Source organism: Bufo gargarizans, chromosome 7, assembly GCF_014858855.1.
Source record: "Bufo gargarizans isolate SCDJY-AF-19 chromosome 7, ASM1485885v1, whole genome shotgun sequence".
Classification (NCBI taxonomy): Eukaryota; Metazoa; Chordata; class Amphibia; order Anura; family Bufonidae; genus Bufo; species Bufo gargarizans.
Genome location: NC_058086.1, coordinates 44,467,869 through 44,494,378, shown reverse-complemented (window position 1 = coordinate 44,494,378; position 26,510 = coordinate 44,467,869). Strand labels below are relative to the sequence as shown.

Below are 26,510 nucleotides of genomic sequence, written 5' to 3'. Positions count from 1 at the left end.
ATCCAGAAAAATGGATCCGGCATTAATTTTATTCACCTTTTTTTCAGTCTGTGCATGTGCAGATCGGAAGGACGGAGCCGACATTCCTGTATTTTGAATGCCGGATCCAGCACTAATACATTCCTATAGAAAAAATGCCGGATCCGCCATTCAGGCATGTGTTCAGCTTTTTTGGCCAGAGATAAAACCGTAGCATGCTACAGTAATATCTCCGTCCTGATCAGTCAAAAAGACATCCTGATGCATCCTGAACGGATTGCTCTCTATTCAGAATGCATGGGGATAAAACTGATCAGTTCTTTTCCGGTATAGAGCCCCTAGGACGAAACTCAGTGCCGGAAAAGAAAAACGCTAGTGTGATAGTACCCTAAGGCTCCATTCACACGTCCGCAGAATGTGTCCGCATCCGTTCCGCAATTTTGCGGAACGGGTGCGGACCCATTCATTCTCTATGGGGACGGAATGGATGCGGACAGCACACAGTGTGCTGTCTGCATCCGCATTTGCGGAGCGCGGCCCCGATCGTGAGGTCCACAGCTCCGCAAAAGATAGAACATGTCCTATTCTTGTCCGCAGCTTGCGGACAAGAATAGGCATTTCTATGGGGGGTGACGGGCTGGTGTGTTGCGGACCCGCAATTTGCGGGTCCGCAACACACCACGGACGTGTGAATGCAGCCTTACAGTGTTATTATCATGTCCTTGTATAATCTAAAGGGGTTCTCCACACATTTGTCTTAATTGTTTTTCTTGGATAGTTCCTATAATGCCTCATTCACACATCAGTGTTTTGGTCAGTGTTTTCCATCAGTGATTGTGAACCAAAACCAGGTGCGCCTCTAAACACAGAACAGGTGCAGATCTTTCCCTTATACCTCATGTCTGTGGAGGCTCCAATCCTGGTTTTGGCTCGCAATCACTGATGGAAATCACTGACGTGTGATTGAGGCTCAAGTCTAAATCTGTATAGGAAGCAGAGTGGCTAGGCAGAAGAGCAGATATGGATATAGCATTCAGAGGCTCCAAAGCATCATTCCTCATGGGTCTCCTGGTCATTGCCTACAAGCCTGCGTGATTGCATTAGTACTTCTCTAGGCTCACCTACCTCATATCACTGTCGGGGGAGCTCTTGCACGTTCAGACGCCCCGTCTGCTTCCTAGTTGGTGCATGCTGGATGCACTGTATATAGAAAGAAAAGAAAAGCTCCTCCTGTGCAGGAATGATCACCCTGTAACAATTCCCCCCTCCCATACCATGGTTTGTATTTGTTGTAATCGCTTGTTTTTTATTGCATTGCATTGATCATATAAACCCATAAACATTTTCCATTTGAGGCCATTAACAATTTTGTAGCATTTGGCTTCAGTGGCTTTCATGCTAGCAAGATGCAGGATGCCATTCAGTGCCAAATTAATCAGACAAGTTACCTGACGGCTCGTCTCCAGCTGCTGAAGTGGAGACAGAGGGGATGGTGACGAGCCGTCAGAACGGCATTCGGCAGCTTACTAACGTTTTTCATGGAAACCATTAAGTAAGTATTTTTTATGACATAAATGATGCAATGCAATGTGATTAATGGTGTACATGCCTTTAACAGCAGAGGCCGTCCCTTTTATCTTCTAGGCCTATTACATTAGACATGCCTTCTACCCTGGTTGTTGCACCATAGAATCACTTCCTGTGGGCACATGCCTGCAGCAGCCATATAGAACAGCCTGTTTAAAGCTTCCTTCACACAGAATTTTCTTATGTGACATGCATTTTTATGGTATTTATGCAATGTTTTTTTAAGTGTTGTTTGTTTATTTTGTGGCTTCTTTTGTTGTTGCAAACCATGTGTTTGTAAACTGGAAAGCATGTATGCCCTACTGATGTCACTTCATCTGTAGAACGTAATGAAAACCCAATATGAAATCCTCTTTAAAAACCCTAAACATATTGACACATGCATTTTATGAAATATGGATATCTATGGCACAAGTGAGCAAAAAATGCCATAGCCAGAGCATGCAGCAATTTTTCTATGTGCATTCTGTATTTTGCGGAATGGAACAGCTGGCCCCTAATAGAACTGTCTTATCCTTGTCAATAATGAGAATAATAATAATAGGACATGTTCGTTTTTTTTTTTTTTTTTTTTTGGGCGGAACAGATAAACAGACATACAGAAACGGAATGCTCACGAATAAGTAAGGGCTCATGTTCCATATGCGGAACCATTCAATGGGTCCGCAAAAAAAAACGGAAGTTAGTCCGTGTGCATTTCGTTTCCGTTCCACCCAAAAAATAGAACATGTCCTTTTATTGTCTGCATTATGGAGAAGGATAGTACTGTTCTGTTAGGGGCCAGCTGTTCCGTTACGCAAAATACGGAATGCACACGGACGTCATCCGTTTTTGCAAACTGATTGGTTCCGCATACGGTCCGTAAAAAAAAAAATGGAATGGACGAGGAGAGAAAATATGTTTGTGCATGACACAGCTTACATCTGGATCTGGCATTTGAAAAAAAAAAACAACAAAAAACATCAAAAATGTGGCAAAAAACCCTTAGTCATCAATGTGTAATTCAAAATTTATACATCTGAATTATTTACATTAGAGAAGGTAAATAACCTGTCCTCACATAATATTTCCCACAGCTGAAGGTTTGCAACAGTTGTATCCAGTTTAGACAATGTTCTGTGAAATAAACACCCTTTGCAGCACAGATCCTGATAAATTATGACAATGTGTCGGTACAGGATGGAGTGCAAACTGTTTAGTTCCCAGAGGAACACAAAGCTATGGGAAGTTTTAGGCAAAAACCACATCAAAATTCACAGTGAGAACTTGAGCTAAACGCAGTCATCGTGTTTTAACCATGTGAACTGATTTTCTGCTTTGTAGACCAGAACTTGATGCTTGTGACTCCCCAGACAAATACCCTCAGCTGTTTCATGTCACCCTGGACATTGAGATTGAAGCCACCGACAGACAGACAGACCTCACCCCTCCATGGGAGAATTTTATATCTAAAGATGTGAACCCTAGTATCCTGTTCTCATCCCAGCAGGAGCAGCAGGACACATTGGCTGTGGCTGGTAAGCAGTGGAGCAGGGGTTAATCTTACCAAACCAAGAGTCTTCTGTTCTCATCTGTAGAAATCAACTTTCTGTATAATTTGTCCCCACTTGAAACAGGCAAGGCTCCTGTAGAGCAACCTCAAGACAACATGAAGAATTCCGGACAGGGGGCCTTCTTCTCTTCCTTGAGCTGGCAAGGTATGATCTGTGAAATGAAGCAGCCGCATGTTGGAAATTTTCTTCTGCATCAAAAGATTCTTTACATTCTTAGGGCTCATGCACACGAAAATATTTTCTTTCTGTGTCCGTTCCGTGTTTTGTTTTTTTTCGAAAACGGAAGTTACTCCGTGTGCATTCTGTTTCCATATGTCCGTATTTCCGTTCTGCAAAAAAATAGAACATGTCCTATTATTGTCCGCATTACGGACAAGGATAGGACTGTTCTATTAGGGGCCAGCTGTTCCGTTCCGCAAAATACGAAATGCACACGGATGTCATCCGTATTTTTTTGCGGATCGCAAAATACATACAGTCGTGTGCATGAGGCCTTAGGCTGAAAACACTGGTGCATGGCATCCTGATACACTGTAACAAACCACACCTTTATGTCGGTTGGACATGAATAGGCTACATTTCTGCCTCTGGCTGCAGTGTTTGCTTTGAATGACTACAAAGCTGACAGCTTGTAAAAAGTGGGGAATTAAAGGGTGTGGACACTTTTTCGGGGCATTTTTTTTATGACTGCATTTTACACAAAAACATCTTTTTTTAAATTGGTCTTTATTAAAAATGTATAGTCGTTTTTTAGTACAGGGGTTCCAAATCAGTGTGTTTGCAGAGTATCACTTCTCAGTCCCATCAGCTGACAGCTCATGTGAAGCTTTCTCTGATCTCCTGACCTCATAACATTCATTAATTCAATTTGCGGGCCGCAGCATGGCCACGGGGCGCACACATTCGTGTGCAAGAGGCCTAAGGCCTAGTTCACACTTCAGTGATTTCCATCAGTGATTTGTGAGCCAAAACCAGAAGTGGAGCCTCCATATACATTAGGTAGAAGGGAAAGATCTGCTCCTGTTCTATGTTTAGAGCTGCACCTGGTTTTGGCTCACAAATCACTGATGGAAATCACTGACCAAACACTGAAGTGTGAACGAGGCCTTAAGCTTCTGCTAAGGAAAGTCCATAAATGTATTTTCCCAGATATTGCTACGACGCTCTGCAAAATATTCAGCAAATTTCTCAAGTGTTAAATGCAGATTTGTTGGGTATTCACTGTAGATTTCACTAAAATCTGTGGTTAAAATCTGCAGCATAAGTTGACTTACTCCAGATTAAGGCCTTATGCACACGACCGTTCCATTTTTTGCGGTCCACAAATTGCGGATTCGCAAAATACGGAAGCCGCCCGTGTGCTTTCCGCAATTTGCGGATCCGAATAGGCGGCTTATTGTAGAAATGGTCTATTCTTGTCCACAAAACAGACAACAATAGGACATGTTATATATTTTTTTTTGCGAGGCCACGGAAGGGAACAACGGATGCGGACAGCACACTAAGTGCTGTCCGCATCTTTTGCAGCCCCTTAGAAGTGAATGGGTGCCGCACCCGAGCCGCAAAAACTGCAGCTCGGATGCAGACCAGAACAACGGTAGTGTGCATGAGGCCTTAGACTTGGCTGAGCTGTAGGCACAGCAGCAGCCATGTTCACTGGTAGTGGAGCCGGAGGGCGGGCACTGCTATAGTTCCTGTGCATGCTGTAGAGCTGCCCTGTGCACATGGTGTGTGCATGTAGATTGCAATCCGGCGCTTCAGAGCGTTGTGCTGAATGGTCCGGCAGCCTGTCCTGCGCTTGTGAATGGCAGGGAAAAGTCTGATACGTGTTGATATATGTCAGACTTTTTTCAAGGGGTAAAATGGCCTGAAGAGGCGTCTATGACGCTTGTACAGGTGTTACTGTGACCGCTGTTTCATTGTGGATTTCTGTGCGGATTACATCTCCAATTAAATGAATAGAGACTGGAAATCTGCAACAAAAAGTTGGGTTCTGTTCTATTAGAGCGCAGGTATTTTCATTCTCATAAGCTAACATGGGGGATATCTTTAACCATAGGGTTCGGCTACGTGGCTATCTTGGTCACGTGACCCCTGTTCTGCCCAATAATCACAGTGATATCACAGTGTAACAATGCTAGCATAGAAATTAATGAGGTCACAGCACGGTCTGCACGTTTGCAGTGACACCAAAATTGCAAAAAATCCAACACTACCGGATTCAAATGAGGATAAGCCCCGTTGTCATGTAATGTGGTAATCTGGGTTGTTTTCTATGCATGCGAATGGAGTTGCAGAATCCCCATTCACATTCATTGGATGCGGTTTTCACACGGAATACAAAATTAAATTCACATGGAAAAAATGGTCTGAACATTCCCCAATGATGTCATTTGGCCCCACTATTTCTTACATGAAGCTGAGTGGAGAGTATGAGGGAAGAGGGGTGGTTAGGAGAGATTTTCTCAAAATATTTCTAGTGACTTTTTAAGTAGATTCCATTATGATTACAGAAATGAGCAAACAAATGAAGTTTCTATAGCCAACACTTGACCTGAGTGTGTAATGATAATTACAATTGGTAACCGCTTGCAAGCCACATACAGCTCTGAAGTTACCAGCTGGAAACACTGTCTTAGGCCTCATGCACATGACCGTTGTTGTCCGTTGTTCCGTTTTCCGTGATTTTCTGCGGACCCATTGACTTTCAATGGGTCCGTGGAAAACTCTGCTAATGCACCGTTTGTCATCTGCGTCCGTGATCCGTGTTTCCAGTCCGTGAAAAAAATATGACCTGTCCTATTTTTTTTTTTTTCACGGACCCATTCAAGTCAATGGGTCTGTGAAAAAACACGGAGGCACACAAGACTGTCTTCCGCGTCTGTTTTTTTTTCCTATCATTTGCATGGCAAACTTGACTTAGATATTTTTTTTTTTACTTTCCTTCATGTCTGGTGATCCTCCAAAAATAAAGGAAGACACACGGAAACAAAAACGGACACGGATCACGGAACAACGGAACCCCTTTTTGCGGACCGTTGTGTGCATGACGCCTTATGGTATTCCTAGATTTTCTCCTGCAGTAATTCTCCATTTTGGAAGAGTGTTCACATTACAGACCTTTACAATTGCATGCACTGAACCACAAGACGTCACTGACACAATCTCATGCAGCAACTTGCCTAACCTTAGAGAAAGTTACAATATAATGATATGATTTTTTTTTGGTTATTCTATGCTCTTCTGCATTGATATCTTAGACCAGAAGTCGGACAAGGCCAGCTCTCATCCAGCCTCAGATGATCGGGCAGCCCTGGTCCATGAAGAGAGTGAGCCATCAGACGATGAACTTTTGTCCCTCTCCAGTCAGCACAGTAACACCAGTGGTGAAAAGCACCATGGAACCCCCAAACACAAAAAAGTCGATCCTCCGGCTCCTGCAGCGCCTCCAGAAGATGTGGATCTGCTCTGCTTAGATGGAAGCAGGGGTGAATAAGGCTCCATCTGAGCCAAAACCACCCCCTACTAACTCCGATCTTCTCAGTGACCTTTTTGGGGCAGCTCAGGTACCTGGAGATGCCATGTTCCAGGCGGGAGGCATAGGATCTGCTCACTCGACACCACGGCGATCTGCAGCGTCACCCTCTCCATCACCGTCTCCGAGAGTAGGGGAAGGTACATTGAACTTGCTATTTTCTTGGTTTGTGTAGGTCCAGACATTATTTTTGGCCTTAGAAATAGCCACAAACATCCAATTATGTTCCTTGGCCTTCCTGATACAAAGCTCCAAACCCAATGCATAGTCATATAATGAAATAGAAAAATTCTGTACTACATTCAGCCACCACTAGGGGGAGCTTAGGAGCTTACTGTATTTAGATTGACTTCCATGGTAAAAAAAAAAAAAAATATTATGCATGTACATTTTTGGGAAAAAAGCAGCCATGTTTTTCTAATCCTATAAACCCCTTTATAGTATGTCCTCAGTCTCTTACATCCAATTGCTAAATTTCCATGGGTCAAAGCTGATATTTTGACCATCATACACATTTCAGTAATCCATTTCTGAAGATCTTCCCAGCCATATTAATTATTAGACGGTGTAGTGTAGTTAATTATTGTAGACTGAACTCAAGAAAGATCTTTAACATTTGCAGCTTCCACCTTTGATCTATTTGGATCAAGCCCAAAGCAGCCAGGTCAAGACTTTCTTGGCTCCTTGCTGAGTGCGTCAAATGCCACCTCTGGAGACACATTTCTGCAACCCGCAAGGAGTCCCTCCCCCTCTCCGACCCCAGGAGGCCACGTGGATCCCTTTAACATGGGTAAGATGTCACTTTGTAATTCATATACGTTATTTAAAGCGAATGCCTCATGTATTTCATTCCAGTTTCAGTATTTAGATTTCAGTCTGTAGAGGAGCCATAATGGGAGAGATTTATCAATCAAAAAGTTCCAACTGCCATTTTTACACTGCCCTTGCCAGTTTCCGAAATAGGGGTATGACAAGAGCGGGGTGTGGGAGGTGCCATCGGCCCTGGAACTCTTATTATCATTTACCCCAGAACCTGGTGTACATAATGACTGAACTCAACGGCAGCTATGAGCTGGAGTAGATTCCCATCTGGCACGCCGGCTGTCAGCGGAGGCATTTAATTTATGCCTCGTCACAAATGAAATGTCTGCTCCGGCAGTGCAGGCCGCTCTTGATAAATAAGGGCTTGTTGAGTTCTGTTAAGTGTCTGGGTTTTTTTTAAATGTAGCTATTTATCACTTAAAACTATTTATCACCTGTATATAAAGGCAGTGATGGCGGCCATATTGGAGTCACACAGTTCCTTCCTGTACTGTCTGTATAGACGGTGCAGCAGAATGTGTGCTTTATGGCAGCTGCAATGAATGGGACTCGGTTATTGAACCTAGTCACACTTCAGTGATTTCCATCAGTGATTGTGAGCCAAAACCAGGAGTGGATCCTACACCGAGATAAGGTATAATGGAAATATTTTGCACCTGTTCTGTGTTTTTGACAGGTAACTGGTTTGGGCTCACCATTACTGATGGAAATCACTGCAATTTGAACTAGGCCTTAGGCCCCTTTCACACAAGCGTGACGGATGAGGTCCTGATGCGTTCAGGGTGCGTTCAGTGACACTCGCACCATTTTGCAAGCAAGTTCAGTCAGTTTTGTCTGCAATTGCGTTCAGTTGTTCAGTTTTTTCCGTGCAGGTGCAATGTGTTTTGATGCGTTTTTCACCCGCGTGATAAACTGAAGGTTTACAAACGTCTCTTAGCAACCATCAGTGAAAAACGCACTGCTTCCGGATGCAATGCGTTTTTCACTGAAGCCTCATTCACTTCTTTGGGGCCAGTGCTACGTGAAAAACGCAGAATATAGAACATGCTGCGTTTTTCACGCAACGCAAAACTGATGTGTGATAAATATCGCTCATGTACACAGACCCATAGAAATGAATGGGTCAGGATTCAATGCGGGTGCTATGCGTTCACGTCACGCATTGCACCCGCACGGAAAACTCACTTGTGTAAATGGGGCCTTAGGGCCGCTTCACACGAGCGGATGCCGTGCGTGGCATCCGCTCCGTGAAAGAGTGCCAAGACCCACTGCAGAGGCACGGAGCGGTAACATGACTGTTAATGCTCCGTGCCTCTCTGTGATCTCTTTACTACGAAATCACAGTTGTCACTGTGATTTCGTAGTAAAGAGATCACAGAGAGGCACGGAGCATTAACAGTCATGTTACCGCTCCGTGCCTCTGCAGTCTGCAGCGGGTCTTGGCACTCTTTCACGGAGCGGATGCCACGCACGGCATCCGCTCGTGTGAAGCGGCCCTTAGGGCAATAACTGATTGTTACAGTCTCCGTACAGATGTGTACAACACCCTCCCACAGAGACAGAGGAGCGGCACACAGTATTATATCTGTGTATCTGTTTCTGTAGCGTTACTGCCCTGTCTAATTTAGGCGTCCAGCAGTACAAGACATTAAATTCTTCCCCTGCTGACTCAGTCCAAGTCTACACAGCAAAGCTGACAGCTCAGCTGCAGAAGACAGAAAATGAACACTTACACTGGGTTCACACCTGAGCGTTCCGAAAGGAGCGTTCTGTATGCGCGATTGTACCGGCGTTTACAATCGCGCATACAGAAACAAGCGAACGCTCATTGTCGCACGTTCCAGAATGTCTATGTACGGGAACGCGCGACAAAACGCCCCAAAGAAGCTCATGTACTTTTTTGAGCGTAGGGCGCTGTAAAACGCCCAGGTGAGAACCATTCCCATAGGGAATCATTGGTTTCTCCTTGTTGAGCGTTTTACAGCGCGTAGGAACGCGCTGTAAAACGCTCAGGTGTGAACCCAGCCTTATTGTGTGAGCAAATCGAAGTACCTAAAGTGGACTTCAATCCGAATTTCAGGAAAAATGTGATTTGTCAGAATGGCAAATTTCCTTCGGTTTCGTGGTAACTAAACAATTTTTCCTAAAATGTTGGATGAAAGTACAAAAAATGATACTCGCCTCATCCACTTGGGCCGTCCGCTCTCTTCTTGGTTGAAAAAAAGCAGCAGGTTCTTTGGCAGGCTTTCTTCAGTCAAGACGGAAGCAGATGGCCTCTCTGTGATCAAGTGGATGAGGTGATGAGTCACAGATGCCATGATAACCACTGAATGCGGCATTTGAGGGGTTAAATGACTGCATACAATGGAAAGTGATTTGTGACAAAGTACAGTAATTCATCACAAATCGCATTTCTTGTCAAAATTCCGCCAAGCCGGCGAATCCAATTTTTCTAAACTTCATTCATCTGTACTTGCAGGGGTTGAACCCCTTTAAGTCTACATTCATACGAAAGTGAAAAATGACCATTTAAGTAACGCCCGTCACACGGCCATTTTAGAACCAATTGAAGTCTATGGAGCTATTCATATGGCTGTTTTTTTTATGGCCATTGAATAGTGGCCGGCAGAAAAATAGGAGATGTCCTTTTTTGGCCATTTTCACAGACTGACGGCCTGAATACAATTAAAGGGAAGGGGGGCGTTTTTAATGGCTCTTAAAAAAAAAATGGTCATGAAAACTGCGCCTTCTTACCCACTGTGTGAATGTACGCTGCAGTACACAAGGTATATACCAAGAAGACCCTGTTCTATATATTTCTACTTTCTTCACCAGCTCCACCCTCTGTATCCATTCAGCCTGATGCATCAGCGCCGTGGGATTGGGGTACTCCAGCACAAGGTAATATAGGAGGATTATCTGCACCAGAATTTCCAGGACCTCTTAAGTCAAATGGCCTATTGTTTCTATGGATCTCTAATATGCTACAGTTTAAATTTTTGTTGTTGCGGTTTTCAGAGGAAAGGTGTCAAAACTGTAAGGCCCCTTTCACACGAGCAAGTTTTCCGCACGGGTGTAATTGCGTGACGTGAACGCATAGCACCCGCACTGAATCCTGACCCATTCATTTCTATGGGTCTGTGTACATGAGTGATGTTTATCACGCATCAGTTCTGTGTTGCGTGAAAAACATAGCATGTTCTATATTCAGAGTTTTTCACGCAGCCCTGGCCCCATAGAAGTAAATGGGGCTTCAGTGAAAAATGCATTGCATCCGCAAGCAAGTACGGGTGCGATGTGTTTTTCACTGATGGTTGCTAAGAGATGTTGTTTGTAAACCTTCAGTTTATCACGTGTGTGAAAAACGCATCAAAACGCAACGCACCCGTGCAGAAAAAACTGAACGCAATCGCAGACAAAACTGACTGAAATTGCTTGCAAAATGTTGCGAGTTTCACTGAACGCATCCGGACCTAATCCGTCACGCTCGTGTGAAAGGGGCCTAACTCAACTGACAAACCTGTCATGTGTGAACACAGCGTTAGACCATACAAATGTAATCTTTCATTGACATTTTAATTTCTGCAGGTGGAGTTGGCAGTAGATCGGCTGCTACCAGCCCCACTGGATCGCCGCACAGTACACCACAACACCAGACCAAGCCGCAGACACTTGACCCATTTGCCGACCTTGGGGCGCTGGGTGCAAATCTTGCTGGTAATATATTATGCTATCTATTTAAGAATAAGCTCTGCAAAAGCAAAGCGCTCACCGGTAAATGCAGATATCTGAGTTATCCTTTTCTATCAAATTGTAAAAAAAAAAAATCTAAGTGTGACTCGCACGTCTATTTGAGACCTCAAAATTCAGGAATGTTGGCAACTCTGGGTTTATAGCCTGTAGTCTGCTTAGGAAATATACACAAGAACAGTGCAGACTATTCACAAAGTTATGCGTTTTTTTTATTTTAGATGTATTGGAGAAATAAATCAAAATTGTTAGAAAATTATCCACACCCTGTAAACTGTCCTGATTGATATGTCTGATACATTCTGGCACAAAGGTGGCATGAAATGTTTAGGTCATTTTAAAGAAACTGTAGAAAATGGCAGCTCTGTGAGTGCAGGAGAATTACATTTTAATTGGTGTGAAATTCCCTACATTAGGGCCCATGCACACAAACATTTTTTTTCCCTGTGTTCGTTCAATTTATTTTGCGGCCTGTATGCGGAACCATTCACTTCAGTAGCACCGCAATAAAAAAAATCTGTGTCCGTATTTCCGCAAAAAAATAGAACATGTCCTATTATTGTCTGCCTTACAGACAAGGATAGGACTGTTCTATTAGGGGCCGGCCCTTCCGTTCCACAAAATGCGGAATGCACGTGGTTGCTATCCGTGTTTTGCGGATCCGCAATTTACAGACCGCAAAGCACCCAACAGTCGTGTGCATGAGCCCTAATAGTTATATAGCACTGCTTGTTTTCATTCTCATCATCTCCATCTAGGTGGTTCCTCATTTGCAAGTAAACCAACTACCCCAACTGGTAGCAGCGGAGGATTTCCCCCTGTAGGGTCACCACAGAAGCCATCTCCACAGCACGTAGGAGGGAATTGGCAACCGAACTCTGGATATTCCTGGCAGTCACATTCAAAATCGCAGCAAAACGTCTTGCACTCGTCTCCGCAAAACAGACCCAACTACAACATCAGCTTTGCTCCAATGAACAGTGGACAAAATGATAGAGGGAAGAATGCAGCCGGGTCTGGTGAGTGTTTTATAGAATGCTGAGGCAGGGGCTCACGGCCAAAGACTGCAGTATCGCAGTGCTGTGGTGTTATATATTGCGGCAAAATGAACGCGAATGGGGTCACATTGCGACCCACGTGTTGCTGCAGCCTGACAGCTTCAAGACATCCAAACCTGCTGGAGTTCTTGTGACTGCCGGGTCTCAACATCGTGCGTCACAACACTCAATTTCACTAGTTGCGAGGTTGCAGTGTAACACTACGTGTGTTGCGGCCAAAGGCACTCTTCAGTACTTATCTAGTGGGTGGGTTTTTTAGCCCCTGAGTGTTAAAAAAAAGAATGGCTTCCTTTATTGACATCAAGCGGAGATCTCAGAAATATTGTAATATTGAGACATGAAGGAGAAGAAAACTGGAAAAATGAACAACATCTTTTTTTATGCTGTATTTTGGATCCAGTGGTTCCCACATAGTAGTGCCATTCACACAGCAGCACACACTTACCAAGAAAAGTGTGACAAAAAAAAGTGAAATGGGAACCTGTCCAGTGATGGCCAGTTTGCCGTGTTCGCCCCGCGAACACATGCGAGCTGCCATCTTAAATCACAAGTCCGCGAGGCACAGGTAAGCCCTTACCTGTGCCTGCTGTTCTCGGAACTGCCTGCTCCCGGTGACTGCATTTGTTTCAGACCGGCTCGCGGCGCAGGCACAGGTAAGGGCTTACCTGTGCCTCGCCGGACTTGTGATTTAAGATGGCAGCCCGCATGTGTTCGCGGGCGAATAGTGCGAACTGGCCATCACTGAACCTGTCACCTCTACTATGCTACCCTCACTGAGCGTTTCTAAATGTTCATTGTGTTACCCTAAACATATAAATTACACTTTTAATTTCATTTGCAGACAAATTCAATAAGTATTATGCATTTTTGTACTTCCCACCTTTTATTCAAATTAACATAGGAGTCGTATCTTACTTGTGTGACCAGAGAAGAGTCATATTTTCAAGCTCTGACTTATCTCAGGTTAATTTGCATATGTATCAAATCGTTTTTTTACACAATAAAAGCACACAGAGCTATGGGGACTGGGTATTGCGGATGTGCTAGTGGCCATCTAGCAGCCCATGTCCTCAGCTCTATACTCAAAATCCAGGTGACTGGTTCCCTTTAAGTGCATAGCGTGTACCAAATGTAATACTTTTTGCACCTAGATAAAGCAGTGTGGCTAAAATGGATTAGAAAATGTTCAGGGGAGCCATTCATTCTCTGTAATACCCTCGGTCTCACTAAAGAATCCCAGGTTACCGCAGCAGTAGATCCCATGGAGGCCTGCAGGTGGGAACACTGTGAATCTGCTACACACTAAGGGTTCATTCACACGTCCGTATGTGTTTTGCGGATCCGCAAAACACAGACATCGGCAATGTGCGTTCTGCATTTTGCGTACCGCACATCGCCGGCACCCTAATAGAAAATGCCTTTTCTTGTCCGTAATTGCGGACAAGAATAGGACATGTAATTTTTTTTTGCGGATGCGGACAGCACATTCCAGCCTCATTAAAAATAAATGGGTTCACACCTATTCCGCAAAATTGCGGAACGGATGCGGACCCATTTTGCGGATGTGTGAATGGACCCTAAAATGGTAATTCACTGCAGTCTATGGCACAAGCGATCTAACAATAGGGTTTTTTTTTTTTAATAAAAAAATATATAAACACTCAAATCATTCATTTCCCCATAATAAAAATAAACAAAAAAATTAAAATCATGAGGACAGTTGCATCCCATAACACCTGAACTATTGAAATCTAAACGTATGTATTCTGTACGGTGAAAAAAAAAATGGTTGATTTAGTGTTTTGTTTCACTTCCCCCAAAAACATTTACAAAAAGTCATACACAAAGACGTAAATGTAAAACAGTTATGGGCGTCAGAATATGGTGATACAAATCAAAAATCAAATGTGGTATCACTGTAATGATACTGTCTTGAAGAAAGAAGATAACATAGTGAAAGCTGTAAAAACTAAATCCATACAACTATGGATTTTCTTCCCACTTCCATTTGGCATTTTTCCAGCTTCCCACTACAATGTCTGCAATATTAAATGGTGCCAATAGAAACTACAACTTTTCCTGCAAAAAACAAGCCCTCATACAGCTATGTGAATGGGGCTAAAGAAGGCTGCCAGCTTAATACATGGTTCTAAGAACCTATTCTGTTTGGAGACCCTACTTACATACCACTCACTGCCTGATGCTGAGGGATGCCCTGCGCCACATGAGATTCTCCGACATTGTGAGATAGTTACGGCAGACAGCTCGGAGAATGAGATATCATATTTAGGGGACATAGATTTCGTTATTTTAGGTTTTCTGTTTTCCCCCTACTCCATTACTGTCCTCCTTGCAACCTGGACCAATAATATACACGGGTCTATGGCTATGTACGGACAGACCACTCAACAGTCCCTGTGAACTTTGGACAATGGCCTGTTCATGGCCTAAAGGACCCATCCTCACTACCATGACATGTTCCATAATGTATTTCCGAGCCGTTTCTTCCATCCAGCTGCACATTCTGTGGTTCTTACATATATATTGTTGCTTAGTAATAAAATATTAATAAAAATTTTCAAATACACCAGTAGAGATCAATGAATCGATTCTGTACAAATCAAATTATTAAAAATTTCCGGAAATATTTAAGAAAAAGAAGGTTCAAATTTTCCACGAATGGAAGAGCCCATATATGACCAAAAAGGGAAACATTTTGGAGTGTGCTTTAATTTAAAAAAATTAAATCTGACACCACCGTGTGTTATTTAACAAACTCTTTGTTACCACCGGCTGCTATCCCTTTACCCATAGCTATTTGGACCAAGTCAAATCTGATGGCGATTTGACCGAATTCGACCCTAAATAATTTGGCAAATTGTCTCAGCTCTATATACCAGTTTTTAGGTTTGGATATTGTTTTTGTTTCAGAAGCGAAACCGAAGGCTTCATCTGACAACTTTGAAGATTTGCTCTCTAGTCAGGGATTCAATGCTCACAAGGAGAGGAAGGGACCAAAAACGATCGCTGAAATGAGGAAGGAAGAAATGTCAAAGGAAATGGATCCGGAGAAACTAAAGGTGAGGACACTGGTCCACTTTTACTAATGTGAATGCACATAGACCCCACAGTAAATTGGCACAAATTGCTGCTTTTTTATGCAGTTTGCCACATCAAGTCTGAAATTTCCATCTAAAACTAAGTCAACAGATAGCTGGTATAAAGTTAGACAAAAGGGTCCAGTCATGCACCACATTTCTCATCCAGCCTGACCTACATTCACAGATTTGCATGTCTAGACAGCCTACGTTTAGGCTAGGTCTACACGACGACATTTGTCGCGCGACAATTTTTATAATGGCAGTCTATTGTGTCGCACTGCAACATGCGACATGCTGCGACTGCGACGCGACAGTCGCAGAAAATCCATTCAAGATGGATTTTTCTGCGACTGTCGCGTCGCAGTCGCAGCATGTTGCATGTTGCAGTGCGACACCATAGACTGCCATTATAAAAATTGTCGCGCAACATTAGTGCAACAAAATGTCGCGCGACAAATGTCGTCGTGTAGACCTAGCCTTACTCCATCCAAAGGATTAGTAAATCTGTGCTTTAACATAGTGCCAGAGACATAGATGTCTGAGGAGAATGCAGATAGAAGCGAGCATGGCCGGCAAAGGATGTGTGTGCTGTGGACTACTGCTTTTTTATAATAAACTGATCACAAAGGGGGGAATTTACCAAGTATGTACTTTCTATACTGCAGCTCTAAACCATAATATGTTGGAGTAAGATGCGCCAAATTTATTAAGTCTTCCATGACTCTTGCATGATGGGTCGTTTTGTACACACCTCCTCTTCTCTCATTCTATCCTTTTGTTAATCCTTGACATTTCCAGCACCTATGTCAAATTTCTGAATATGTTAACAATGGGAAGGTTCTGCATAAATGGGGTCTGACCTGCCCGAAATAGTTAGCTGCAGTTCAATGTGTCAGAGAGGACCTGAGATGCTCTATTCTTTCAGTATGATGGGGTGCATGTTGATTGAGTTTTGCATGTTCTTTTGCAGATCTTAGACTGGATTGAAGGTAAAGAGCGGAACATCCGAGCGTTGCTTTCCACCATGCACACTGTGCTATGGGCAGGGGAGACCAAATGGAAAACAGTCGGCATGGCGGATCTGGTCACTCCAGAACAAGTTAAAAAAGTCTACCGGAAAGCTGTGCTAGTGGTTCACCCAGACAAAGTAAGTACCAGCTGCTACTCCCATTATGTTAAGGCAGTTGTCTCATTACAGACAGATCTTAGCAATTTTTCACCAATATCTGTTTGTGCAGATTGGACTGTTGTGACCCCGCTGATGGCTAGAATGACATGACAGTGGTGCAAGGAAAGCAACATGACAATTTATCATCTCCCTGTGGCACAAAGTTTTCCTGGTACCATTGCATCCTGTTTCATCCCTTGGCAGGGGTCAAAGCAGATGGACACCCCATCAGTTGAACATCTGTGACATATCTTATCAATATCCAGTCTCAACGGCGAGACAACACCTTTAGTAGAAAAATAAAACCAAACAGAATAAGACACCAGGACGGCCAATAAATAAAAAAAGTAAAAGGCAATGAAATAAATGCATGTGTTCCAGTTCACTCCATACAATAGGGAGAGAATCTAAGAATCTTGTCACAAATCAATAAAAAGTATTTATTGATACTGTATGTTAAATAAATGCGTAAAAACTGAATGGGGTTAGGGGAGTTTATCATGCTCTGAACGTCAGAATTTTGGCTTCAAAAAGTAGCAAAATACAGCTTTGCTACTTTTCATGCTTATTTATGCAAAATGTTTGTGACCTTTTGCACTTTGGCGGCTTTCACATGAGCGAGTTGTACACTCCGGACTCGGAGCGCGAGTGTAACAGAGCACCCGCCCTGAACTTCTAGCACTGCCGGGGTCACATAGCATTATATTGATTTATGATGCTATGTAACCCTTACAGTTCTGGAATGTATTAGATGACACTGACAGCATTATGTCACTGTTATCTAATACATTCCAGGACTGTAAGGGTTACCCTTGCAAAGGGGAAGGGGGTGGAGAAACATCCCAAGAAAGAAACTTTAGATGCACCAAATGTATCAAACATTTGATAAATTTGGCCCAAATTATATCAGCTCAGACTCTAGCAAAACTGACCTTTAAACAAGTTTTCTGAGATTTTAATACTGATGACCTATCCTCTGGATGGGTCATTAGTATCTGATCTATGGAGGTCCGACACCTGGGACCCCTGCCGATCAGCTGTTTGAAAAGGCAGCGGCGCTCGCAGTAGCGACCTTCTCTAGGCCAAGTGACGACATGTTCATCGGTCAAATGGCCTAGGCACAGCTTATCCCCACGAATGAGTCTGAGCGTGATACCAAGTACAGCCACTAAACAATGTACGGCGCTGTGCTTGGTAAGCCAGGAGAAGGCCGCAGTGCTCACAAGAGTGCTGGTGCCTTCTCAAACAGCTGATTGGCAGGGACCCCACCGATCAGATACTGATGACCTATCCAGAGGTCATCATTATAGAAGTCCTGGAAAACCCTTTAAAGGGCTGTTCTGGCTCTCTTCACTGGTCTTCAACTTCAGCATGGAGGAGAAGAAGTGCGCTGCTGTAGCCAATGACTGGCGTCAGCGGTGACGTGTTCCCAAGTGGAATGTGACCCAGCAGTAATGTGCTGCATGTTGGCACGTCAATGCTGAGGCCAGTCATTGGCTGCAGCATTGCACATATTCTCATCAATGCCGCAGCTGACAAACTGGGACAGGAAGACCAGTGAAGGAAGCCAGGGAGCTGGAACAGAGGGGGCAGGGAGCAGTGGAGTATGGATTTTCCCACAGGTAAAAAATAAAAATAAATAAGCTTGACAAACCCTTTAAAAATCCACCTAAAGATACATTTCCCCCATAGTGTTTTGTAGGTGTGGGAGCTGTAGAAATCCATGTCGCCTCTCCTTAGTGGTCACTAGAGTTGCTGTCTATTCCCTGCCTGTGACTTTATGCTTCTCTCTACTGACAACACCGCAAATTATAAACCCAGTAAATACAATGACACAGAAAACCTGTAATTGCCTTCCCTCCTGGTGAGCAGCCGGTGTCCTCCCTTCCCTTCTCAGAAATGTGAGACTGTCACAGGCTTGGATGAAAACTTTAGCACCTTCGAGAACAGCTCCACAGATGAAATATTCAGCAGCAGGAACATTATCACCTTTACATACATTGTCATCTACAGTATCTCTGTGTTTTCGATGGGCTGCTTCTAAACTAGGCAGACATGAAGATGGATGGCACACAAGCAAGGGCATCTGCCAGGGTGAGGGGGCATAAGGGGCAGATTCTGAGCAAACACTTCTATGACTGAGTGTAACTGGATACTGCCATCAATAGCATTTGTATGGTTAATCTGCTTCTATAGCAACAAAGCAGCATGTGCTCTATGCTGTCAGCCGAATGCTTCAATGAGGAGAAGGAGACAAAGGATCGGACATATTGAAAAGGAGAGTCTAATGACCCCCATATACAGTAGATGGATGGTCAATCCTGACAAACATACCATCATTATAAGGCCTCATGCCGTTGTTTTGGTCCGCATCCGAGCCGCAGTGCCCTTACCAGCTGAATCTAATGGTGTTGGTCCCATCTTTCTCTATTAATAATATGCAAATTAGTCCCTGTGTACAACAAGGCTGTTGCTGCTGCACCTTGTTGCACCCGGAGGCACTGCTTACTCTTCAACAGGCTGTGCCCAGACCAATTCGACTGACAGAGCCAGGTAGTAAAGACGTAATCACACCAGGCCCCGAAGCCTCCCTTCTTTGCTTGGAGCAGCACGGTGCAGAAGCGCCCCAGCCAATGAATTCTGTATTGTACTGCACCTGCACCAACCACTGAAGCGCAGGCACAAGACTTCGGGGCCAGGTGTAATTAAGTCTTCACTGCCTGGCCCTGTAAGTCTAACTGGTTTTGGTGCAGCCTGTTGGAGAGTAAGTAAAGCCTATGGGTGAAACGAGGTGCAAACTATTTTTTCTCCGCAAAGTGGCCACGGAGCGAAATGGGAACAACACCAATCGATTTAGCTGACGAGGGCATATCTCTCATGTCAGCTGGTTTTATAGAGAGATATTTAGTGACAGGTTCCCTTAGAGGTATTCTCTAGAGTAGCCTACCATAGTATTTGACACTGTAAAAAATGTATACTATAAGGAATTGCAATTTTATTAAAGGGAAACTCCATGGAAAACCTTATATAATTATAAAGTCTGATGCTACTGCTGTCTCTTGTAAAATATCAGGCAATGGGCCATTGCATAGCAGCAATCAGAAACACCATAGAGTGACAACCTGCAGTCTTCTTAGCCCTGTGTATTCTACTGTTGTCATGAGATCCTCTCCAGTCATCTCTCTCCTTCACTGCATGTGACATGCATGCTGCTGCACAGGGCACAGCCTGCAGCCTGTCCTTTGTATCTCGGTCTTTCAGTATCCTGCTTACAATTTGGAATTGTCTATACAGCTATAGCACTTCACAGATGCATGCAGACAGTGATTTCTACAGTCAAAATAGCAAAGTTTTGTCTTCTAAAAAAAACAAGGCAGAGATAAGTATGGGCAGAGTTAGGTGGTGTGGAGATGATTTAATGTTTTTGCTGGAGTTCCCCTTTAATGCCATTGTGTTTATTTTACAGGCCACTGGGCAGCCCTATGAGCAATATGCAAAGATGATTTTTATGGAGCTGAATGACGCCTGGTCAGAATTTGAAAACCAAGGACAGAAATCATTATATTAATCTCTCCTATCTGCATATCTCACCCTTATCTCCTGTGCAGTAAAACTTCCATCCTTGAACGTGACGGACTTTCCCGGGTTTTCTTTACAAACTTCAATAATTTCATTTATTTCATGTATGTTAGGGCCAATGTGGCTTTATTGTTGACATGGAAAATTCCCTTTTGAGAATGAACATTTGCACTCTACGTGTAGCAGAAAATACCGGCATCTTAAGTTCCCTATTGCTTTATTTATTTTGATATTTATTGATTTATTTATAATGTGGATTTCAGTTGAAATCCTCTGGAGTTGAAACAGTTAACTTAAACACATCTGACTGCTCTTGTTCATCATGTGCCTGTGTAATTTTCTTTTCTTTGTATTAATTACTTTGAACACCTATCCCCTCTTGGAACCCATATCTGCAAAGGAATATTTTACAGGGTTCTAGAGGAAGATATTATGTGTTGCACTTCCTTCTTGGAGGTAGAGGAGCAAAACCTTTATTCCCCTTGGTTGTAGAAAAACAATGTTTTTTAAAGGGGAATTCCACTTAAAGTCTCCATTTCGTATATCATATATATGTGTCAGAAGATGACTTCAGTGGGAGTCCATTAGTTGAAACCTCGCTGATTGCTTGAGAATCCAACCCCCTTCTTTGCTTTCCATTATAGAACATGAGCAACTTGTGACACAGCTCCATTGGTTTCAAGCATGTAGACCCTCTACGTAGTACCGTGACTCTTTAGTTTGGATTCAGCTCAAGGAACCCCACCAAGGTCATCTTCTAGCTCATCTATGTCTTCATGACCATTCCAAGTGGAATTCCCTTTTAATCTATTGTTTTTGTTACAATGGGACGACTTACATTGTAGCTTCAGTAAACCAACATGCAGGTAGTCTGAATCCTAAACCGGGATGTCAGTTCAAAGAGCCTTTTGTTAAAGGGGTTGTCCAGGTTCAGAGCTGAACCAGGACATAACCCTGACTTCACCCAGGCAGCCCCTCTGAGTGGAACATCAGAGCATTTCACGCTCCAATGCTTTCCCTTGCCCTGCATTGAGTCGCGCAGGGTAAGGGCTTTTTCAGCAGATCCAGTGATGTATCGGGTCTCTGTATGAGGCTTCCTCCTAGCAATGAGCCCGGCAACGTCACCGACACTAACGGGCGGGCATTAGTGCTGCCCTAGCCTGTAAAACAGCCTGGGGCAGCATTAAAGCCCACCCATTAGTGCCAGTGACGTCAGCAGGATCACTGCTAGGCCGAAGCCTCTGCCTAGCAGTGTAAAAACATAAGCAAAACAGCCCTTGCCCTGTGCGATGCAGCACAGGGCAAGGGAGAGAATTGAAGCATAAAATGCTCCAATGCTAATATCAGGGGGCTGCCTGTGTGACAAAAGACCTGGACAAACCTTTTAATTGTTTTCTTCCCTCTTGGTAAAGCCTATATATTGATATCCGAAAGCAATGTAAAATGCAATAAAACAGATCCGGTCCATGGCATTCCATGACTGGATGCAGATTTACAGTAATAGGCCAGGATCTTGAGGTATCTACATGTTCCTTTAGTAATTATAGTTGTGACTATGGGAATTTCTTTACCATATAATGTAACAATGCTCAGCTGTCATTCGTACAATTCCTCTCAATGACAGCTGCCTCTATAAAATGCAGAGTTGCCCATCGGTGCTGTTAGCTTTTTGCGTCCATTGCCATGCTACCCTTCAAAGACAATATGGTTGTTAGAATTATTTAATTGGCTAACATTGTTTGCCCAAGCGCACTGACTTGAGATTATACTAACATGTTAGATTTATGGATATCTAAGCTTAAAGTCTTGCAGATATTCTGTGGTTTATTGACTGTTGACTGAAAAGACACCATGCATTGACTACGAGAAGCTTACCTATGGTACACCCTCCTGCTCCATGCCTACGAGAAGCTTACCTATGGTACACCCTCCTGCTCCATGCCTACGAGAAGCTTACCTATGGTACACCCTCCTGCTCCATGCCTACGAGAAGCTTACCTATGGTACATACACCCTCCTGCTCCAAAGACTGCAGAGAGCATAGTATCTTTTTGTGGTTGTTGTTGCCTGTTACCTGTATTAGTTTACAGGGGACAGCGGAAGTGCAAATAATGGGGCCTAACACAAAGGTGGCTACACATTCCTGGTAATTTAGAATTCTTCTCCAATTAATATGTTTTGTATGGCCTGAAGAACCTCTTTTAAAGGGGTCCTCCAGAATAAAAAAAACATGGCTAAGGCTACATACACACAAACTTTTTTGCGGAAAGGATGTGGACCCATTCATTTCAATGGATCCGCAAGAAATGCAGACAGCACACCGTGTGCTGTCTGCATCAGTATGTCCGTTCTGTAGACCGGCAAAAAAAATAGAATATGTCCTATTCTTGTCTGTTTTAGGCTTTGTTACAATGGATCCGCAAAAAAAAACTATGGCATACGGATGTCTTCCGTTTTTTTTTGGGGTGGACCGCAAAACATACGGTCGTGTGCATGTAGCCTAACAGCGTTAAGCAGGTAACACATGGAATGAGTTTGATCAGTTGTCTAATAACAGGCCCCATCTCCATAGATCTGTGTTTCATTAGATTATCTTCTATACCTCACAGGAGCTGGAGGCATATTGCAGGCAAATGAACATAATTTCTTTTCTGTAATACGTTTGGAATTTTATTTAGTATTTTGCTTTATTATATATTTTCAAAAATGTCCACTGCCCCTATAATTGGCCCATTCATTATCTCCAATTGGTAAACTTTGGTTGTGATGGTAATTTTGTAACAAAACTCAATTGTTCTGAAAAATGCATTTAATGACATGAGTGACCCAAAATATAGGGTGGGGGTAATGATATGAGTATGAACACATCCTCAATTTTGTGTCTAAGACAATCATTTTGTTTACTGTCAGTAAAGTGTATTCAAGAATTTGTGCTAATTACATTAGAACAGTGGTCTACATATTGTGGCTTTTCAGCTGTTGTGCAACTACAACTCCCAGCATGTTAAAGACTGCCGACTATTGCTTTAGTACCTTTTTATAAAATAGTGGACCAGCCCCACCTGGGTCTAAAGCCCCCTCTGCCACAAGAGGACAGCAGTGCTATGAATGACAAGTGATGGTGGAGAGGATTTGAATTGGTGTGCAGAAACTACGAGCTATGCCCAGCGGTGGGGACCACCAAAATGTCAAAAATTTCTGTCCCACTCTTCTGTAAACCTTCCCTTTCATGTGACTATTACTACTGGCCACCATTATAGTTTTTTCAGTGGTTACTACCTGGATTATTTTAAAGGGAACCTGTCACATGTAACATTGTGTCCTACCAGAGGGCAGCACATTCATAAATGAATAGTATAACTGAATATAAGATACTTTGTAATATTTGCTTCCCTGTCCTCTTATAAGGCTCCTCTCCGGTCCCCCTTCACTTTCAATTCACTGCTCAGATCAATGGGCTGCCTACTCGCTGAAGGATCAGGTTACGGAGAAATCTATGGAGAGGGGAGGAGGAGCAGGGAGGGACTGCTGGAGATAGGCAGAGACACTGCTGTTGGTTTGTAAGTGATTTACAGTGGTGGACTTTACTACCATGCAAACAATGCAATTACTTGGGGGCCCAGAGATCAGTGGGACATACTGGGAGGGAGGAGGGCCCTTCCCAGCTGTGGAGCAGTAGTGCGCAGGCTGTACTGCTAAGTTGAGAGTGATCTTATTAGGTGGATGGGGGTGAAGCTTAGAGGTCAGATGGGCAGAGCTTATTAGTGCAACGGGATGAAGCTTAGCAGTGCAATGGGGCCCCAGACCTAATCTGGGGATTTAGGCCCCTTTCACACGGGCGAGAATTCCGTGCAGGTGCAATGCGTGAGGTGAACGCATTGCACCCGCACTGAATCCAGACCCATTCACTTCAATGGGGCTGCGTAGATGAGCAGTGATTTTCACGCATCACTTGTGAAAATCACAGCATGTTCTATATTCTGCATTTTTCACGCAAAGCATGCCCCACAGAAATGAATGGGGAAGCGTGAAAATCGTCAGCATCCGCAAGCAAGTGCGGATCCGGTGCATGGTTTCTAGGAGATAATAGGGATGAAAGCAACCCCGGACCCCATTAAAGTGTATTCACTGTATTATTTTCCCTTATAACATGGTTAATACAGAATGCTTACTAAAATGTGGATTGAGGGGTGAAAAGAAACTCACCTTATCCAATTGATCGCGCAGCTGGCATCGTCTTCTTGCTTCTTCTTTCAGGACCTGCAAAAGGACCTTTGATGACGTAATCATGGTGAGCGCGGTGACGTCCGCGCAGATCCTGCTGAATGAAGATAGGATTACGTCATTAAAAGTCCTTTTGCAGGTCCTGAAAGAAGAAGCAAGAAGACGATGCCAGCTGCGCGATCAATTGGATAAGGTGAGTTCATTTGTTTTATTTTTTAACCCCTCAAGCCACATTTTAGTAAGCATTCTGTAATAAGAATGCTATTATTTTCCTTTTATAACCATGTTGTAAGGGAAAATAATAAAATTAATAGAACACCTAACCCAAACCCGAACTTCAGTGAAAAAGTCCGGGTTTGGGTCTGGGTACCACATTCAGTTTTTTCTCACGCGCGTGCAAAATGCATTGCACTCACGCGGAAAAAAATGAACATTGGAACGCAATCTCAAGTCAAAACTGACTGTAATTACGTTTTCCCGCAGTGCACACGCGACGCATCCGGAGCAAATCTGGGACGTCTGTGTGAAAGAGGCCTTACTGTCTAACTTCACTGCTGGATTCACATCTAAACTGCTCAGTTCTTCTATGTATTTTCCTCCATTTCTGCTGCAGCATCTGATGTTGTGCAACAGTTAGGAAACTGGATCCTGTGTGTCTCCATGTGTAGTCTATGGACCGACATAATTACAGCTGGTCTTCCCCCACCAGCTTAGAAAAAATTAAGAATTAGGCCCCTTTCAAACGAGCGAGTTTTCCGAGCGGGTGCGATGCGTGATGCGAATGCATAGCACTCGCACTGAATCCTGACCCATTCATTTCAATGGATCTGTGTACATGAGCGATGTTTTTTATGCATCATTTCTGCTTTGCATAAGAATCGCAGCATGTTCTATATTCTGCGTTTTTTACACAGCCCTGGCCCCATAGAGGTGAATGGGGCTTCAGTGAAAAACGCATCGCATCCGGATGTAATCCAAATGCAGTCCGGATGCAATGTGTTTTTCACTGATGGTTGCTAGATGATGTTGTTTGTAATTCTTAATGCGTTTTTCACGCACGTGGAAAAAAAAAAAAAAAGATTGAAAAGCGCGTTATTGTTTGTGTGAAAGAGGCCTTATAGACAAAATGCAGAGGAAAAATACTACAGAATACTAGATACAAGTCCTATAGTGGGCAGAAATAGTTATTCCTCATGTACACACGCATGGCAGCTAAAATATAGCCAGAAACAACAGGGGGGACATTTATTAAGACTGGTGTTTTCCAGGCTGGTCTTAAGTCTCTGTGCTGCTGGAGAAGGCACCAGTGCCTCTACATAAATTTGGCACTTCCCCCAGCAGGCTGTGCGACAGGCTTAAATCTACACCAGCTGGCATACATTTAAGACATTTTCACGTAGAAAATGATAAATGAGCCAGGTCTCTGTGTCCGCCCGATTCCCTGCCCAAGCCACGCCCCTTTTCTTGGCACTCTAGATAAGTGGCATGAGTGGAAAAAAGTTGCAGATTTTTCGGCAAAAATGCTGTGTGACAAAATCTGCGACTTTAATATGCCAAAAAGTGGCAAATATTAGTAAAAAAAATATCCCACTAAGTGAATACAAGTTACGCTGAATATTTTCCCATAAAACTATACATCAATCTGCTCAGCATCTCCTGCCCTATAACATTCAGCCCTCAGATCAGACTCTATTTTTAATGTGACCGATTCCCTTTTAATAGCAGGTATGCCTAGATTTTGATAGGTCCACGTGGGATGCCTCAGTGCACAACTAGGCAGGTTTGCCAATCGAGACGCTATGCTTGGTGACAACGTCAGTGGGAACTATAATGGCCGCCATAATGGTTATCACAAACACAGATTTAACTATTGAACAGATTTACCAACTTTTTATCAGATCTGCAGGAGAGATCTCAAGGCCTTATAATTACTGATGATTTTGTGATTATAGGTGGAGCTGTGCTTTATGTCTCCTTATTGTGTTTTTTTTATTCTTTTTTTTTACTATTCTACTCAATATTGTCAGGATTCTACTTTTTATATGCAAAACCGAAAGATGACGAAAAAACACACACAAAAAAAAGGAAAATAATAAACTATTATTATACGATACATAGAGTATAAAGAGCTTGTGAACAAACATGTGCTTGTCT

The 26,510-nt window shown here is 43.3% G+C and overlaps 1 protein-coding gene across 1 annotated transcript in view; it reads left to right on the top strand.

The window, feature by feature from the left end:
• The window catches only part of DNAJC6 (DnaJ heat shock protein family (Hsp40) member C6), a 41,939-nt gene extending 19,545 nt beyond the window's left edge, over positions 1–22,394 (top strand). The window contains 11 exon segments of the mRNA XM_044302204.1: positions 2,890–3,083; positions 3,183–3,263; positions 6,380–6,603; positions 6,605–6,794; positions 7,277–7,444; positions 10,312–10,377; positions 11,065–11,193; positions 11,985–12,245; positions 15,216–15,364; positions 16,356–16,532; positions 20,020–22,394. Coding sequence (XP_044158139.1) covers positions 2,890–3,083; positions 3,183–3,263; positions 6,380–6,603; positions 6,605–6,794; positions 7,277–7,444; positions 10,312–10,377; positions 11,065–11,193; positions 11,985–12,245; positions 15,216–15,364; positions 16,356–16,532; positions 20,020–20,121 — 1,741 coding nt within the window. The 3' untranslated portion in view covers positions 20,122–22,394.
• Positions 22,395–26,510: the final 4,116 nt, after the last annotated feature.